This window comes from Hippichthys cyanospilos, chromosome 21 (genome assembly GCF_059441005.1).
Source record: "Hippichthys cyanospilos isolate Australia breed blue-spotted pipefish chromosome 21, RoL_Hcya_1.0, whole genome shotgun sequence".
Classification (NCBI taxonomy): domain Eukaryota; kingdom Metazoa; phylum Chordata; class Actinopteri; order Syngnathiformes; family Syngnathidae; genus Hippichthys; species Hippichthys cyanospilos.
The window spans coordinates 4,405,694-4,423,764 of NC_142389.1; the positions used below are offsets into that span (position 1 = coordinate 4,405,694).

General features: G+C 36.8%; 1 protein-coding gene across 25 annotated transcripts in view; it reads right to left on the reverse strand.

Moving 5' to 3' along the window:
* adgrb2 (adhesion G protein-coupled receptor B2) overlaps positions 1 to 18,071 on the reverse strand; it is a 172,435-nt gene that overhangs the window by 86,056 nt on the left and 68,308 nt on the right. For 23 of the 25 annotated variants that reach the window (XR_015864052.1, XR_015864051.1, XR_015864055.1 and 20 more), the window contains exons 3-5: positions 10,703 to 10,783; positions 8,532 to 8,720; positions 1,987 to 2,148 (exon numbers count right to left, since the gene is read on the reverse strand). Coding sequence is in view for 20 of the 25 variants with exons in the window: in XM_088405499.1 (XP_088261625.1) it covers positions 1,987 to 2,148; positions 8,532 to 8,720; positions 10,703 to 10,783 (432 nt within the window). In the remaining 5 variants the exon portion in view is untranslated. The remainder of the gene's footprint in view (positions 1 to 1,986; positions 2,149 to 8,531; positions 8,721 to 10,702; positions 10,784 to 18,071) is intronic. The other 2 variants (XM_088405480.1, XM_088405490.1) reach the window with 2 other exon arrangements.

Below are 18,071 nucleotides of genomic sequence, written 5' to 3' on the forward strand. Positions count from 1 at the left end.
CAAAATTTGTCTTGGTCCACAAAAAGTGTCCTCTTTCTGTTAAAAATTTATAATAATTTTTACTATTATATATTTGTCCATGAAAAATAATCAAAAGTGTCAGACCTGCATTCAAGAAGAAATAATACATATTTGTCCACAGAAAAATATTAAACGTGTCACTTAAATAATTTGTCCATAAAAAATAATAAAGCAAAAGTGTCTTGTCTCAAAGAGAAATATTTAGAAATACATATTTGTCCACAAAAAAAATGAAAATAAAGTGTCACCTTTTTGGATTACAGTTTCTTTCACAAAATAATTTGTACACAAAAAATTATAAACAAAGTGTCAGAACTGTCCTCAAAAACAAATAATTCTAAATAAATATTTGTCAACAGAAAAAAATATTGATCTTTTTCAATGATAGAAGAAATCTGTTCGCAAAAAATAAATAACATGACAGGTGACGAGAGGTGGCACGTGGCAAGAGAGAATCTAGCTTTTAACAATAACGAATTTGAACAACCAACTGAACTTATAATTTGCTATATTAACTTATATTTTATCCTCAGTAATTATTTTACATGATTTTTGCATGTTTTATTGAAAATCTCGAGTACCCCCTGGAGTCCCTTCAACTTGGAATGCGTGTGAATGAATAAAACCGCACTATGCAGCTTCATGAAGTAACATTATTTTTTTTATAGACTTGTTTATATGTACACAAGTCTTGGGTCTCAGGTGGATAAATCAGTTCTATAATAACCACAGTAACGGTTGCAGAATTAGACAGGGCTGTGCCGGCATTTTATTGACATTGCGCAGGCCTAATCGCTAATCTTGAAGACAAGAGCAGAAGAGCCGCACAGCAAACGCTTCTCAATCCAAACCGAGTCAAGCATGAAGACCGCGTGAAGAATTGAAACCTGAATTCGTTGGCTGAGTGAGCAGGTGCGCGCATGAGCCGGCACTTCAAGACATGAGGAAAATGAAAATTAAAACTCGGGACGGAGGAGCATGAGTCGGTGAGAAAAATGGGCGGGTATGTTTTATACGAATTAAACGTGAATTTGCGATATTGGTGTTTAAAACTGAAGATTCTATGAGCTATACAAAGCAAATATGTTTGAATATGCCAAAAAGTTGAAATATATTTTTGGAAGTATATTTGAATGTATTAGCAATTGCAACAACATATTTGCAAAAAACATTTGAAAGTATTTTGGAATTATGTTCAAATACTATATTAGAAAATTCATTTGTGTACTTGCAAATATTTGAACCCATTTGTAAGTATGTTCAAATGTACTTGCAAATAAGTTCAAAAGTGTGTATTTGTAATACATTAGCATGTATGTTTTAACGTATTTGTGTGTTTGTAAGTACTATAAATCCTGATTCTTTGAACGTGCATTTGAATGTATTACCAAATACTATGTTTCAACAAAATTGAAAAAGTACATATTTGTTAATACGTTCAAATGAGGTAGTTAGTATGTTGGACTATACTAGCAAGTACTGTTTGTATGAACACATTTACATATGTTCAAATGTATTTGCAGGTTTGTTCAAACAAAATTGCCAGGGAAAAAAAATATTTACTCCACTTTGGTAGCTCCACATATCCATTTTTATTAGTTATGAATGTTTTTCTTAGTTTTTTCACAGCGCCCAGCACCTATTATTCCTTATATATATATATATATATATATATATATATATATATATATATATATATATATATATATATATATATATATATATATATATGTGTGTGTCTATAGTATACACACACACAGAAGGGGGCTCAACTCCTAAAGGTTACTGTTGTGTTGGTGCAGTATTCTCTCTCTCTCTCTCTCTTTATATATATATATATATATATATATATATATATATATATATATATATATATATATATATATATATATATATATTTTTTTTTTTTTTTTTTACAACCTGCCAGAGCCTGATGGTGACATGTAAATGGAACAGGATACTAACCAGGACACACTGCTATGTTGCAGAGTTTGGTCTGAGTCTCGGGCCATCCGCAAGGCACGGGCCCACCTTCGTTCACGCACTTCCTGGTTCGAGTCCTGGAGCCCCGCCCACAAGTCACTGAGCAGAGACTCCACGACGACCACTCGTGCCACAGTCCATGCACTGCAAACGGCCATAAACGCACGCAAAAACACACAACATGGGGATGAGGGATGAGGGTGGGGCAAGAGGCGGGGCATCACAGGCATTAGCGGTGTTAGAGGTTGCTGGAAATATGGCAGATTAATGAAAATGAGCACATTCCGCAGAACTGGCAAAGAAACGGAGGCCACAAATGGACACAGCCATGCGGTAATGCAGATCCAGTCATGATTTAATTAAAACTATTACTTACCCACTCAGGCCAACAAAGACTGTAATTACAACAGGCACTCCACCGACCAATTAAGGACGGAAATGTTTCTGTTCTGAGTGCGTTCTGCAAAGTTGCGCATCTCGTCTAATTTTAGCCATAGATGTAGCCGTTGAAATAAATGCAAGTGGAATAAATGAGCGGTGGAGTTACAAAAAAAAAAAAAAACAGAGTCAATAATGAATGTGACCTCAAGACTCCTCTTGTGCTGCTTTATCACTGAGCTTCAAGCCGTGTCAGCTTGATCCGATTCCGCCATGCAGCCATGGCTGCACAATGTCCAAAGTTAAAGCGTATCCAAACGAACGCCTGCAATAATTCAGCAGGCTTTCCAAAACATTCGGGAAGAGGCCACGGCAACTGACCACGCTTGTTCAAAAATGATCCAATAAAGACAACAAAAAAAAAGATGTTCCGAACGCGTCTCATTTGATAGAAATAAACCACATTTGGACAAAGTGGGAGAGTGAGAGAAAAATTGAGGATGGAGATAGTTGGCCTTGTTGAGCAAAGCTAAATAAAACATAGCAATAAATAATTAAGTCTACTCTGTGAAAGAAGGCTCAAAAGAGCAGGAGTCGGAAGCACGGGGAGATGGTGCTATTAAAAAAGACGCAGATATGAGGTGCTGGTAAATAATGAGATACTCCATTCAGCCATCAGGCTTTTAAAGGGTCTTGTTGTCCTTTTGACTCATATGCGACATGCTTCTAATAGCACAACCAAGCATTAAAATGACAGAGGATGAGGAATAAACGTGACTGTTTTCATACGTTAATGAGATAGTCCAAGTGTTTACGTTGATCTAAACAAATCCTGTAGTATGCTAATAACCATACTAGATGAAAATGATTATTTTGTTGCTTACCGATGACCACTTTTCGGGGCCTCATCATCAGACTAAATTATATTTGAATGTACAAGCAATTACATCTGAATGAATAAGTAAGTATATTCGAACATATATACGAATATGTATGAATGCATATGCAAGTGCTGTACTTTATGCATTAGGTACTGCATTTGAAGGTATATGCAGGTACATTCAAGAGAGTAACTTCAAACTTATATGCAAACTCAAGTGTGTAATATATATGTATATAGTTTATATGTGAAAAGTAAGTATATTAGACATGTTCGAACGCATATGCTACTGTTTAAATGTATATGGAAGTAAACGTAAATACAAGTAGACTTGAATGAGTGTATATTTGAACGTATATACAAATACGTTCAAACATATATACAGTGGACCCCCAAGTTATGGCTTTTTTTTTTCAAATTACGAGGTGGAATACGAAGTATTTTTGTCCCCTCTTTACAGCATTTTTTCCGCTTTACACCATCAACAACTGTCATGACCTGCGGGGTTGGCTTTGTTTATGCTGTTTTGCCTCCCTCTTCAGGCGTTTTTAGGTAATAGCTCTTTTTTTCTGGTTGCGTCAAAGTGTCTGCACGCAGGGCTTATTTTGTGGTGAGGAAGGACGGCGTGGCTTCTTTTTAGAGCAGTCGATCACAAGTGCATTTGAATGTATTGCCAAATACTATGTTTTTTACTTTGACTTTGAAGTATGTTTAAACATATATACAGTGGACCCCCGGGTTACGGCTTATTTTTTCATATTACCAGGTGGAATACTAAGTCTTTTTGTCCCCTCTTTACAGCATGTTTTCCACTTTACACCATCAACAACTGCCATGACCTGCAGGGTTGGCTTTGTTTATGCTGTTTTGCCTCCCTCTTCAGGCGTTTTTAGGTAATTGCTCTTTTTTTTCTGGTTGCGTCAAAGTGTCTGCACGCAGGGCTTATTTTGTGGTTAGGAAGGATGGTGTGTCTTCTTTTTAGAGCAGTCGTCCCCCTCGTCCACAATAGATCTCAAGCGCTGAACGGTTTGCGGTGATAAAAATGTTGGGGACCACCGTTCTAATGTATATGAACACCTGTTTTAACGTATATGCAAGTATGTTCATATGTAACCCTAATCAAGTCACTACATAAGAGAAAACAAGTGCTTGAAAGTTGAACATCAACAAAACTGTGGTTTAATTACAAACTAAAAAAGATGAGCTGTCTCAGCTAATCCCCCTTCACAATAAACGCAGACTTAAAATAGCATTTACTTACAGCACTAATCAGATCCAGGTTATGTGTAATTAGAATGTGGGAACCCTGCACAGCTTCAAAACGTGTTTAATTATTAAACATGCTCGTTTAATTATATATACATTATTAAGAAATCAGCATGTAATTTGTCATCACTAACGTGAGGCAATACGCCTATAAGAAGACATATCATATTAACCCTTAAGATAACCATCATTACTGGCATTTTAATTCAGGGTCAAAGCATAGCATGCTGCATTATTTATGTTCTTTTGCTCACAATTTGCATGGAGCTTTGAGTTCAAGATTTGCATCCTTGTACTTAGACTCGCTGCATTGCTTGAGAGATTACCGGAGATGTGATGTTGCATCGTTTGACTACGCACTGACCCATAGACATGTACTGCATAATACAACATTATTTTGGGCCGTGTTTTAAATGTCACTGAATCTACAGCAAATCAGGGGTAGCTAAATACAACAGAAGGGGAGGTACGACTTCACATGGCACGCTTTGGGGAATGGGAGCGTTATGCAGCAAATAAAAGAGAGAATTGGGGAAAACAAGCCATTTGCTCGACCACTTATTGCCTAGTTGGCTTTAACAAGGACAAAACCATTAGCTAAATTGATACGGTATCACCTTAAATTGGGAGTTTTACACACGAAGAAAAAATAAATAAATCAAGCTCAAATGTCCTTTTTACGCTTCATTGTATTTCTGAGATGTTGCATGCAAATAAATGCCCATGGACATACAACTGTATGCACTATTTCAAAATAAAACCAAACATATTTCAATGTACCGTATTTTCCGCACTATAAGGCGCACCGGATTATAAGGCGCACCTTCAATTAATGCCACATCTTAATTTTTTTTTCATATATAAGGAGCACCGGATTATAAAGCGCACCCTTAATTAATGACATTTTAAAACTTTTTCAATCACATTATAGTAAAACTCAAAGAAATAACAATAATGACTTAAATAATAACTACAAACTCTCAATAGCATAATAAGTCAGTCAATATGAGCAACCTTGTTCAAGTGTAAACACACAAAAGAAACAAGTAAAGCTTACTTTATCAGTTCATTCCCCATCTACCAATCCCAATCTCAATATTGATCCATATATACGGCACATCTGATTATAAGGCGCACCATCAGCTTTTTAAAAAAACTCAGGCTTTTATGTGCGCCTTATAGTGCGGAAAGTACGGTAAATCCTGTTAAAATAATCTAGAAGATAAAATATGCATGGACCGAGTTTTGTGCCGTGTTTATGTGTGTTTTCTACTCAGTACTTATACAACAGATTAAAAAATGGCTTGGAATATTTCATGTTCTAGATTGAGCAAAACACAAAACCGGTTTATGTAACGTATGGTAACCTGACTGAGACTGGCTCAAAAATCTTATATATCCTCCTGAGACCCAACTATTTATTCTGTCCACTGAAGAGGACATTTGTTTTTGGCCTTATAGATTTTAACTCATCGAAGCTAACCTGCTAAGTCTTAGTGTCACTATAGGAAAAGGTAAGTGAAATTGCTCAATCTGTTTATTTGTTACGTTGTTCTCAGATATAAAGACAAATGCACATCCATATGCAAGTGGAAACATTACCCCTTGATTGAAAGTTTATTTTTAAAAGTCAATTACATCAAGCTCATTAAACACATTAATGTCTCTTTGCTGCCACCACCACATTCCCCATTTAGCTGAATTTGCTGCGGTACAATTTAGGCGATCCCTGGGGTGTCCCTCCACCTCTACAGAAAAAGCAGCGTATAGAGAAATAATAGACGGAACACCGTAGCAGCCAATATCCCATCAAAGGAACTGCTGAAAATATTAATATCAACAGAGTAAAAAAAAAAGGCACTTAGACATACAAATCGCATTGGCGGATTTGAATTTAAAAACAAGATTAGCATATTCCGCTGACAGGGAGGGGAAAATGTTTCTCGTTTTTCCTTCTTTGAATTTTGGGCGGAGTTTTTGCTCATGAATCCTAACATGCTTCGAAATAAACCAAAGATTATACAATTATAATTAAAGAGAGAAAATGGCCAGGAGTTAACCTTGTTCTAAAAAAAAAAATGTTCTGTGAGTTGCTTTTATTGTATAATACATCATGCATAATTATGCATACGGAGCCCAAGCTGAGTACTGTGCTGTCATCAAACAAAAACAGAACACACAGATAGTGAGAACAATATGTCGTAATTTACTGTCGGCACGGTTGTGTAAACAAAATAGATCAGGAAAATTCCACACCACCTTCAATTGCAGAATTTAGAGTGACTCCCACAGTAAACGGAAGAAAATCATTGATGTGACTACAGCTGGTATCGAGCTGCCGAAAACTGTATTTTTTGAATTATAAAGTATACTGGATTATAAGGTGTTGTCTCAATGAACAGTTCTATTTTGGGTGGGAAATTTCCATACATACGGCACACCAGGTTTTAAGGTATACCGGGTCATAGAGCTCACGGGGTTATCAGGAGCACCAGGTGAAAAAGCTCACTGGGGTGATAGGAGCGCCATGTTATCAGGAAGTAGCAACCAGTCAAAACGCTCATGGAGCCATGAGGACAACAGTGCTATAAGGTGCACCAGGTTATAAAGGTCACCAGTTATAATGTGCACCGTGTCATAAAATGCACCGGGTCAAAACACTCACCTGGTTATAAGAAGCACGGGGTTATCAGGAGCACCAGGTTAAAAAGCTCACTGGGGTGATAGGAGCACCATGTTATCAGGAAGTAGCAACCAGTTAAAATGCTCATTGAGTCATGAGGACAACGGTGCTATAAGATGCACCAGGTTATGAAGGTCACCAGTTATAATATGCACCGTATCATAAAATGCGACGGGTCAAAACACTCACCTGATAAGAAGCACCGGGTTATGAGATGCACCGGGTATGAGGCACACTGGGTTATTAAAGTGCACTACTGTAAATTCATGGAACCATTACAGAAAATTTTAGATTCAGCCTCATAAAGTTCATATTTTTGCTAATACTTCATCATTTGCAGACAAATGTTAAACACAATAATTTATAGGACCTTGACTGAAAAATTCTTCGTATACAGTAAGGTAGACCTCATACTGCATACTTATCGTGTTTCAAGAAACTCATAGGGGATGCACTTTAAAGTCTGAAAAATACATTAAAAAATATAAATCTAAATATTGAGACAAACGCAATACGTAATGTATGAGAGTGTGTTGTATGGCGTTATAATCAGGTAATTCAGATACTTTTAGCCCCGCAGTCACATTGACATACCGTTGTTACACATCACAATGTCTAGTTGATCTTACAACCTAGTGCTTTGTTTCTGATATTTTCCATAAACAATAGAAAGGCCACTCCTGATCCGTGCCTCCTTATCAGTCCCCACACGCTTGGAAACACTGACACTGACATTTAAGTCTTGTTCAGAAGATCTGACATTGTTAATTGAGTCATTCCATCACAAGGAGACGCCTTTTAAGTATGACTTTTTACACCGGGGATTAGATCGATCCCACCTCTACATGCAATATATTTCGTTTTATTTTCTGTTATTGTATCACTAGTTTTATTTTATTATTAGAACATCAGCTCAGGATTTGTTGGAGAAAAGGTAAACATTAAAGAAAAGGTAAAATAATAATAATAATAATACACCCCAGAGCTGAAACGATGATCATGGGCAATCATTTGTCACTCACCACAGGAAAGAGGGCATTGCAGTGGAGAGCACTTGAAATTGAATCAGAGCACTCCAAAGCTAACATGATCATTTCAATATGATCTAAGGACTTTCGTTGGCAATCAAAGCAGATTACTTTGAAACATAGAATGAGTGGTACACAAGTTCCTCCGATAACACGATTGTCTCGATTTACCGGCTTGCTAATATGAAGGAGGTAGGGGTTGGACAATTATACCTAACAAAGGATCCAGTCCTTTGCGTTCTTGAGATACAAGTAAATAGCAATGATGATTAAAAGTGGCCCTTGAACATACCTGAGCTTATTATTCCTGGTTCTCCTGGACAGGACGCCGTATTGTTGCACATGCGCGTCTCTCGCAAGGCACCGCTGCACAACGTCCCGTAAGGAGACGAAACACATGAGCGCGTCCTCACTTGCCAACCGTGTCCACATGTCAGAGAACACACGCTCCACTGAGACCATTCCTCGGCTGCTGGGTCACCTGTCGATTTGAAAGCAGAGGCTAGCGCTTAGCTAGTGGAAGGACGTTAGCTTGTGGAGCAATTTTAGGACTTTGGCACGGCAAAGCTAAAGAATAAACAAAAGAGGAGATTTTTAAACATGTTTTCAGTTGCTTCGGATTGAAGTGCGGGGCCCCCAATGTGGAGTGTCATTTTTTGCCTGGCAAACTCATTCAAATGCAATATTTTTAGAATTTAGCTTACAAGAATGTGAGAGCATATTTTCAATTCCCTTCAAATGTGTTTTCATGTTTGAACATGCATTTTCACATGTATTTGCACGTACATGTGAATATTCATGCCAATATTTTTTGACATTCTTGCAAAGAAGTTTGAACGTGCTTTTAAGCTAAAGGCTAAAAATATAGCATTTTGGTAATGCTATGGGGTATGCCTGTGAATATCCCATGGCATTATGGGAGCAAATGCTATGTTTATAGCATTTAGTTTATATGTTTGTTTCAATGTATTTGTAAGCAATTTTGTTCAAAAATATCTGCAATTATGTTAGAATATATTTTGAAAACTTGTTTGGATGTTCTTGTAAATATGTTTGAATGTACTTGGATGTAGCATTTAACCTACAAGCACGGACAAAAATAATTGCAAAGAAGTTTGTGACTGTTTGAACGTATTTGTCATAAATTCAAACTGATTTTGTTCGTTCAGTGCCAAGCACTGTAGGAAAATGAAACTTCTTGAAGGCCAGTATATTTTCGCATTTTTACTCACCTTTCTAGCCCAACTGAATAATGTGTGCCATGTCTATGTAAACACGGGTGCTGCCATCAAAAGATTGACTTCCATTCTTCAGTTACACTTGCATGTAAGTAACACCTGTGTTATAAGTGTGGAAACACTGCCATCCAATGGTCACAGTTATCACTACAGTGCTCAATTGGCTTATATTAGGTAAGCATTAGCCAAGGGTGTCAGCTACCCTCCATAAAAAAACATGTTTGACCAGGATTTAATGATTTATTATTGTTATTACTATTTTAAAAGACGAGAATTCTTGTCCATGGCAATAAACGAGTTGAACAGATGTTCGGATGTACTTGTAAATATTTTAAAACATACTTGAACGTACTTGTATATAACTTACTGGTATATTTGCATGTTCAAACACGTTTGAATTTAAAATGTTTGATAATACTTGTAAATACGTCTGAGTATATAAATGAGCTCGCTAGTGTTGACGCTGCTTTTTCAGATCCGCGCCTCTGTCGCGTCATACAATTCTTCAAAAATTGTATACTTTCCCATTTCGGTTCTTCCCTAGAAAGAGACGATGAAGTAATAAGTCACTCCACTCCTCCCGGAATTGTTTTCCAAGCACCGTGTTCTTTGATAGAGGCGTCATCACGTGACAGCGGAGGAAATCAAATTAATTTCATGTCCGTTAATCGCATTACATCTTCATTAACATGCCGTGAATCAGAGTTTAAGCTCATCTTCAACGCCTGGAGGAATGGAAGAAAGGGAGAGGCAAGTAGGAACGCACGAGAGAAGACTAGACAGAAAGAGCCGGGGGTTTTCCCTGACAGAAGGGGCTTTCTGCTCCACGCAGTTGGACCAGCCATTGTGGACGTGTATGTGTGTGTTTGTGTGTGCCTGCGCACAGTGTGACCGTATGCTCGTAGGCGCAGGTCGACCTGTTCAAATGTAGGTCAACCTGCCAACACGAATAATGAGAAATGTCACGTATGTAAAAGCATGGCTCACTTCACATAAACACTTGACATTTTTTCTTATATTTAATAGATAATGTCACATAGTTAAATGATTCAGTTTTTCTGCACATTTTCATATATATATATATATATATATATATATATATATATATATATATATATATATATATATATCGGGGATTTCCTCTCGAGAATTGAGAGGGGTGGATTGGTGTTTATTTTGTCTTCTCCTGGCTGTCAACTTGTGTATATACGTACACATTACCCACCTGTTTGTGCCTGAGACACACCTGGCTGGTCAGCTGATCTTGGTCTTTGTGTCTTCACCTTCAAGTCATCATCATAAGAGTCTGAAAGAAAAGAAGGCATGCTTAGTTTCTTATTTTTAAATCAGGAACGAACTGTGCGGATGTCAAAGATAAAAAGTCGAAATTTCTCGGTTTAAAAAGGGAAATTAAAGCGTCAGGAGTATAAAAAGGAGGTCTGGGTGTGTGATCAAGCAAAGATCTGCTGATCCTATCACCTTGCTTGTTGAAAGTAAATGACTGTCTTTGATTTCAAATGTAGAGGAAGTAGAAACAAATTTAGCATGTCAAAGTCAATGTTATCTCCCTTGGTAAATCGGGTCAAGGGAGCGTATTTTTCATTCCTCTGCAAATTGATTTGCAAGCTATCATATTATATATATATATATATATATATATATATATATATATATATATATATATATATATATATATATATATATGGGCAGTTTTAAATAATCGTGACTTTCAAAATAGCAAGTGTTGTGCGGTTTAAGTGAGCAAAGTTTGCTTGACAAGTTTTAAGTGTAAATACGAGCTTTGACAAGGACAGCCATAAATAACAAGATGCCAGACGTTCTTTGAGGAACTGGATGACATGTTTGATTCCAGTTGTGTGTCACTGTGATGTTCATTTGGAGAGCAAAGGATAAGAGCGGCGGCTATTGGGATTTTACTCGTGAGCCGACTGTCATTGTGAACCCTGTGAAGTCGATGTAGTTGTGACAGTGATTGGGTGATGTGGTGTATCAGACTGGCAAGGCCTCGGAAGACTTATTTTTTTTCTTTGATAGTGGCAACCTCTGAAAAAAATGAAGTTATCGTGAGTGTTATTGGGAATTGGCTGTCAGATGAATATTTGCTATAAGAAATCATAGAAAAATGTACTACTTTTAGGCAAAAGTAATGAGATAGGCTGCATAAGAACAATGCAGAAAAGAAATAAAGTGCTTTCACTGACCGGAAAGGGTACCCCCCCCCCCCCAAAAAAAAACAAAACAAAACAAAAAAAAAAAAAACATTTCTACACAGAATCCATTCTTTGTTGTTTCCTCAAGAACACTTCAATGACTTGGTTGACGTTTTCCACTCCTTAAGCCATTGTGGCTTGAAAAAAAAAGCAAGTAGACACATTCCATTTTTTTTTTTGCAAAAGGTCCCCGGGTGTAGGCTACACTATTAATGCTGATTAATCAAGCACATTGTGTAGCTTGGTTGATCTGCATAGTGCTGCCTTGCATCCAATCCTAAAGCCAACATGTCACATTCAACATTAGGCCTTCTAGCTAGCCTTACTATCGCCAACTCTTGATCTGATTGGGTATCGCAACTGTTTATTAAGTCTATGTGCCCGTTCACTTACAGTGTACAGATATGACAAATAGAACTAGAATCTATCTATCTATCTATCTATCTATCTATCTATCTATCTATCTATCTATCTATCTAGGGAAAATACATTCAAAATATTATAATTAGGATATATGAGCAGAGAAGGCCTTGAGGGTCCACCACACTAATAAATACTAGTCCAGAATGAGCACTACTTTGTCGCACCAGAATAAGAGCTGAAACTTATAAAAAGGTCTTATATGAGAAAGCCAAACAAGTGGCAATGGTGGAACTAAGAAATGAAGACAAAATGAAACAAAAGCAATTTGGCACCGGGAAGAATAGAAGGCTGCGAGGATCATTGTGTGTATATATGATTGTGTATGCGGCAAAGGGAGGCGAGAAAAAAACACCGGCAGCCTGTGGGGTTGCAAAAACTTGATTCTGAATCCATTTTGAAAGCGCACAAATGACCTTGAGGTCCCTATCGCCGGGGAGACGCTGTCCTGCACCAATCTAATTCAACTTCTCCTCTCATATCTACTTGGGAGCCAGCGAGGGGTGAGCGAGAGTAGTAAGCAAGAGTGGAGTGGATCTATCTGTCCAGTAGCTTATAAAATGTCCATTACAGTGTGCCTCTATCAGTTTGGACCCTCCCAGATGGACTCTGGAATAAATGGACAGCACTGGAGAGCTATAAAGCCTGAACGGATGTATGGCTGGGAAAATTGCCTGTGATTGTCACTGTCAGGAAAATGGACATCCATAATGTGACGCCGCAGCTGAACAGCTGACGGTAGACCACAGGAAACAATGACATGCGATCCGTTTGTGTTGCAGCTGTTTTCTCATATTACCATATGAATTCCCATTTACGGTCTCAAATCCCGACTCCAGTTCGACAAAGAAAACGGTAGCACGCGCCGGCTGCGTCCCATTCCCACCGCTAACCCCCTCCTCCCGCGCTCATGCTAGCACATTCCTGCTGACTTGCATTCCCAAATGCTTCGCCGCACGACATCGCTTTGTTTATTGGCCGCGGTTGTATTTGTATACGCCGTACAATATGTAAGCATGTTTACGCTGTCGCGCGGGGACTGCGTCTAAGCTGTTTCTCGAAGGGTGATCGTCTTCGTTTTGTTCTTTGAATTGAGTTTAAAAGCTCAGCGCGCAGCGGGGAAAGGGACTTCTCCAGAGTACACGCTATACAATGTTTGTCACTGAAATGCTTCGGGTTACCGTATGCATAATGTCTAGCTGCTGATTCGCTTCGAAAGCTATTGAAATCGGGAGAATATTGAACTTTTCCTGAAGGGAGCTGGGTCAAACGGCCGTTATAGCAACAGAGTGCTTTATGACCCTCCTACCAAAACAGGAAAAACATTCAGTTTGAACAAAATCGGGATCAAATGTTCTCCTGAGCAGAACAAGCGTTATAGCTACCCGTTATTGACGGAATGCTTACAATGGGTGAGCACTTGAAGGCCAAGCTTCCACTGACTGGATTCTACTCGCCGAAAGCATTGTTTCTACCAAGAAAGCTACCTGGCTCTACTCCACTCGTTTTTTGTGGTACCTACTGCTTCGTGGTTCCGAAAAACAAAGTAACCCGGTTATGTAAATACTTTGGCGGGCATTAATCGGTCCACGACAAATTGAATAGGCGGCAAAACAGGGAAAAGAGCTCGTATAAATGACGGAGAGAGAAAAAAGAATGAAAAAGCTTTTGCTTCCATAACCTTCATTTGATGGACTTCTTTGGTGTAGATCCAAGAAGATTAGCATAGAGCAGAGTAGGAACCATCAGTGGAAACGTGGCATAGGATGTGATTCCTCTTAAAAATAGACAGACTGAGAAGGACTAGACTGACTCCTACCAACAGATGTAAACCATCATCAAAAATGGACGTCCCGTCAGACGGTTTGGTGTCTTCCAAGCTCCTTAAAAAGAAGCTAATTGCGGATCTCGAAGAAAAACGAACCTGTTCGGTTATCTTCCTGAGAACCAGGAGGATTATAGTTCCATTTTGAACCATCTCAGTTCAGACGACCAGCATTTTTATACCCATGATTAAACCGGGTGCGGTACTTTGTTCAATTCTTTGATTTTGACATTTTACATCAAAGTTAAAGTATTAACAAAAGACAATAGGGTGCTGAAATTTCACCCAGAAAGCGATAACATGTCATAGTTGAACATGATACAAGAGTGCCATCTCTTGGCTAAAATACTGCGAAAATCATGAAGAAACTCAACTAAAGATAATTTAACACCAAATTGGACAAACTTTACTACTAACAGAAAAGATTTTCAACTTTCTGCTGACCTGAATGAACACAAGACAAGCTAAACTGATTCTTCAAACTGATACCTACCAGGCTAAGCTTTCAAAATATTTCCCCGGGCTTATGTCGTGTTTATAACGGGAAAAAAAGTTGATTCTGATGCCTTCCAACTAACTAACAACAATGATGTGAAAAATACATGACAAAGCTTTCTGCTCTGGCTTACCTCCACAGATATAGGGTGTTGCCATGCCAACAATCATCAAAACGCTAGTAAGGAATTTAAGAGATGTGAGTAACAGAGTGTTTGGGAGGAATTACGGAACATTCCCACTCTCAAACTGTTATATGTGTCCGGTATGAAGGTAAACAGATCAATAGATGACAGGAAGCTGCAGTGCTACCATCTATTTTCATTTTTAGTTATTGCTCATGTTGTTGCAGTGTGCGTAAGCCCGATTCAAGGCACAAAAATGAATAGCAAAATTGCCTGGCATGGATCCTGCTAGACACTGCGTGTCAGCGATCATATCTTGTCATTTTGGTCACGTATGCTCATTCACGCACGGTGAGTTTTTAGTATTCACCGAAAGAAAGAAGCCCATCCTGTCTTCGACAAAAATGTATTCATGATCCAACTCCTTCACAAACATAAAAACTCATTGCCTGTATTCATGGCTATTTACTTCACAAGCCCCATATATATATATATATATATATATATATATATATATATATATATATATATATATATATATATATATATGTTAGTTTAAACCTAGATTTAAAAGTCTCTCTCTCTCTCTCTAGATATATATATATATATATATATATATATATATATATATATATATATATATACACACACACTAATATATATATATATATATATATATATATATATATATATATATGTTAGTTTAAACCTAGATTTAAAAGTCTCTCGCTCTCTCTCTCTCTCTCTAGATATATATATATATACACACACTAATATATATATATATATATATATATATATATATATATATATATATTAGTTTAAACCTAGATTTAAAAGTCTCTCTCTCTCTCTCTCTCTAGATATATATATACACACACTAATATATATATATATATATATATATATATATATATTAGTTTAAACCTAGATTTAAAAGTCTCTCTCTCTCTCTCTCTCTAGATATATATACACACATATATATATATATATATATATATATATATATATATATATATATATATATATATATATATATATATATAAGGAGGTTGGAGATTTCATATATTTTGGTTCAGGAAGAGCTGGAAAACAAGCTTATACCACACTTGAACACTGATTGGTGTTATCATGCGCCGTTCAGAAAAACCTGTGCTGTCCTCAGACAGCTTTTAAAGCAGTCAAAATAACGCTCAGCTCACTGAGGAGAAACAATTTGAAGAAAATGTTTCAGCGCTCCATTCTGAGAAAGTACATCAAGCCAGATTTGAAATACACACCGTAAAGTAAGAAAAATTCAAAGCAAAGCAATGCAATTTGGATTCCGTGACTATGATTAATTCTCATTCAGATGTACGTAATGTGACTGCTCAATGCAGAAATATGAACCCAGCAGCAACAAAAGAGGGAAGAAATATTAACTGGGCCTTGTGGCAAAAATGACATTATTCTATTTGAAAATGTGGCTGCTTGAATAGTGTATTGGTTTTTCGCTATAATCCAATGCATTTGTATTGTCATATTATGAGATATTGTATAAATAAGACTATGTGGTTGTGACATTGTTTTATTATATCTGCTTCGGGCTGAGCAATATGGCCCAGAAATATCATTTAGAATTTTTTTTTTTTGGTCATTCTGGACATTCAGACATTTCTTTAAACGATTGATTTATTGAAAATTTTGAGCAAAATGCTGTAGCAAAAATGATAAATTTATATATCATTTATATAACATTTTAATATGTTAAATTTCCATCCCTTTATGAAAATAACATTTTTTTCTGATTTGGTTTCTGGTTTGGTCAGAAAAAGCAAATTATAAATGTCTTATTTTTATTCAGCAAAATTAGATCTTGTATTTTATTCAAGATTTAATAGTATGATTGTCATATGCATTGTAATACCACACAATGAAATTCTTATTCTGTTCACTTCCCTACATTTTATAATCGAGCAAAAAATAAGGTAGGCAACAAAACAAACAAACAAAAAGACAAAAGCCTGGCGTAAAATTGTTGTTGAGAGTGTTTTGTAATTGCAAGATGTAATTGAGTGTGGTTTTTTTTTTTTAATTAAAGTGTATAATGACAAAATGTTTTATCATTACCTTTTTATGGAGAAAAAAAACCCACAGGAATCAAGGCAAAAAAAGTGTTGATTTCTGCAACATTTTTTGAAAAATAACCAGATAAATCGATTAACACCACAAGTATCAAATCTGAGACAATTGATCATTATAGGATTCATCTGCCCCACAATTGACTTGTAAAATCAAAAGGACCCCTAAGTAACATTCTTCCACTTCCCCAAAGTGTGCAGTAGTCCACACATGGCAAATGAAGACGCTTAAATAGCCCAAGGCGAGAGCAACCTCGCTCTTTACAAGGCTTAAGCTGTCAGGCCTGCATCACATTAGATGTGCCAAGTCCACAAACGCTCATTGCCTTTCTACCTGGCGAGAAAAAAGCTCTCAGGTAATTTGGTCCAAGGAAACATGTTGAGCATGCGCCCGAGTCCATTGTCCAGTCGGTCCGTCCAACCACGCTAATTGTGAGAGTAGTCATGCGGCACAAAGGAAGCTCTTTGCAAAGAGACTTATTTCAAACATTGGAGCTGGTGCATACACACCTGGGACCTATCGGCTTCATGCGAGGTGACGTAATCGTAAAAATAGTTATCCTACTCAAGCTCAAAGACACATTTTTACATACCCATATATATATATATTAGTACCATAATCTACATACTGTATCTACACATGAAAAATGATGAAGAATGATGAGCTGCAATTGAATGTCTGTAATCGGTTATTGTAATTGGTATAGTACTCAGTTAAATAATGTCATCAATTATTTAAGCACGTATCGTATGTAATTCTTTAGGATTTAGTTACCAAAAGTAAATGGATGATGTAAAATCTTATGTTTTCAATTACTTTGGGGCTTTAGTACTCAAAAGTAATTGATTACTTAAGTGCTTACTCGGAAAAGTAATTGATTGCTTTGGTACAGTATTACCGAAATGTATTCATTAATTTCATACTTGAATTTAGTACTGGCTCAATTTTTAGACTCTTCTTTAACCACACTTGAAAAAACAGGAGTTTTAGATGAGTTTTTTTGATACCAAAAATAAGGAATTGCTTGAGTACTTAAATACATAAGGTAAACCATAACTTTAGTACTTTCTTACTTAAAGTAATACTTAAGTACCTAATCTCCTTAAGTAATTGATTAAAGTAGTTGAATAAGTACCTGGAATTCAACGTGTGGATTAATAAAAACGAACTAATAATTGAATAAAATGTAAAAATATGTCTTAGGGATTAAATGAGTCAGTTAAGTGCGCAAATGGATTTGGATTTTCTTGAAGTAGAATGTTTCAGAAAAACGGTCATGTTTTAGCTGTATGCCTGCTGGGAGTAATTGCTGACTGTGACACACCACGGAAATGTTTTAATGTCACCTACTAGTACACCCGAAGTACACAGGCACTG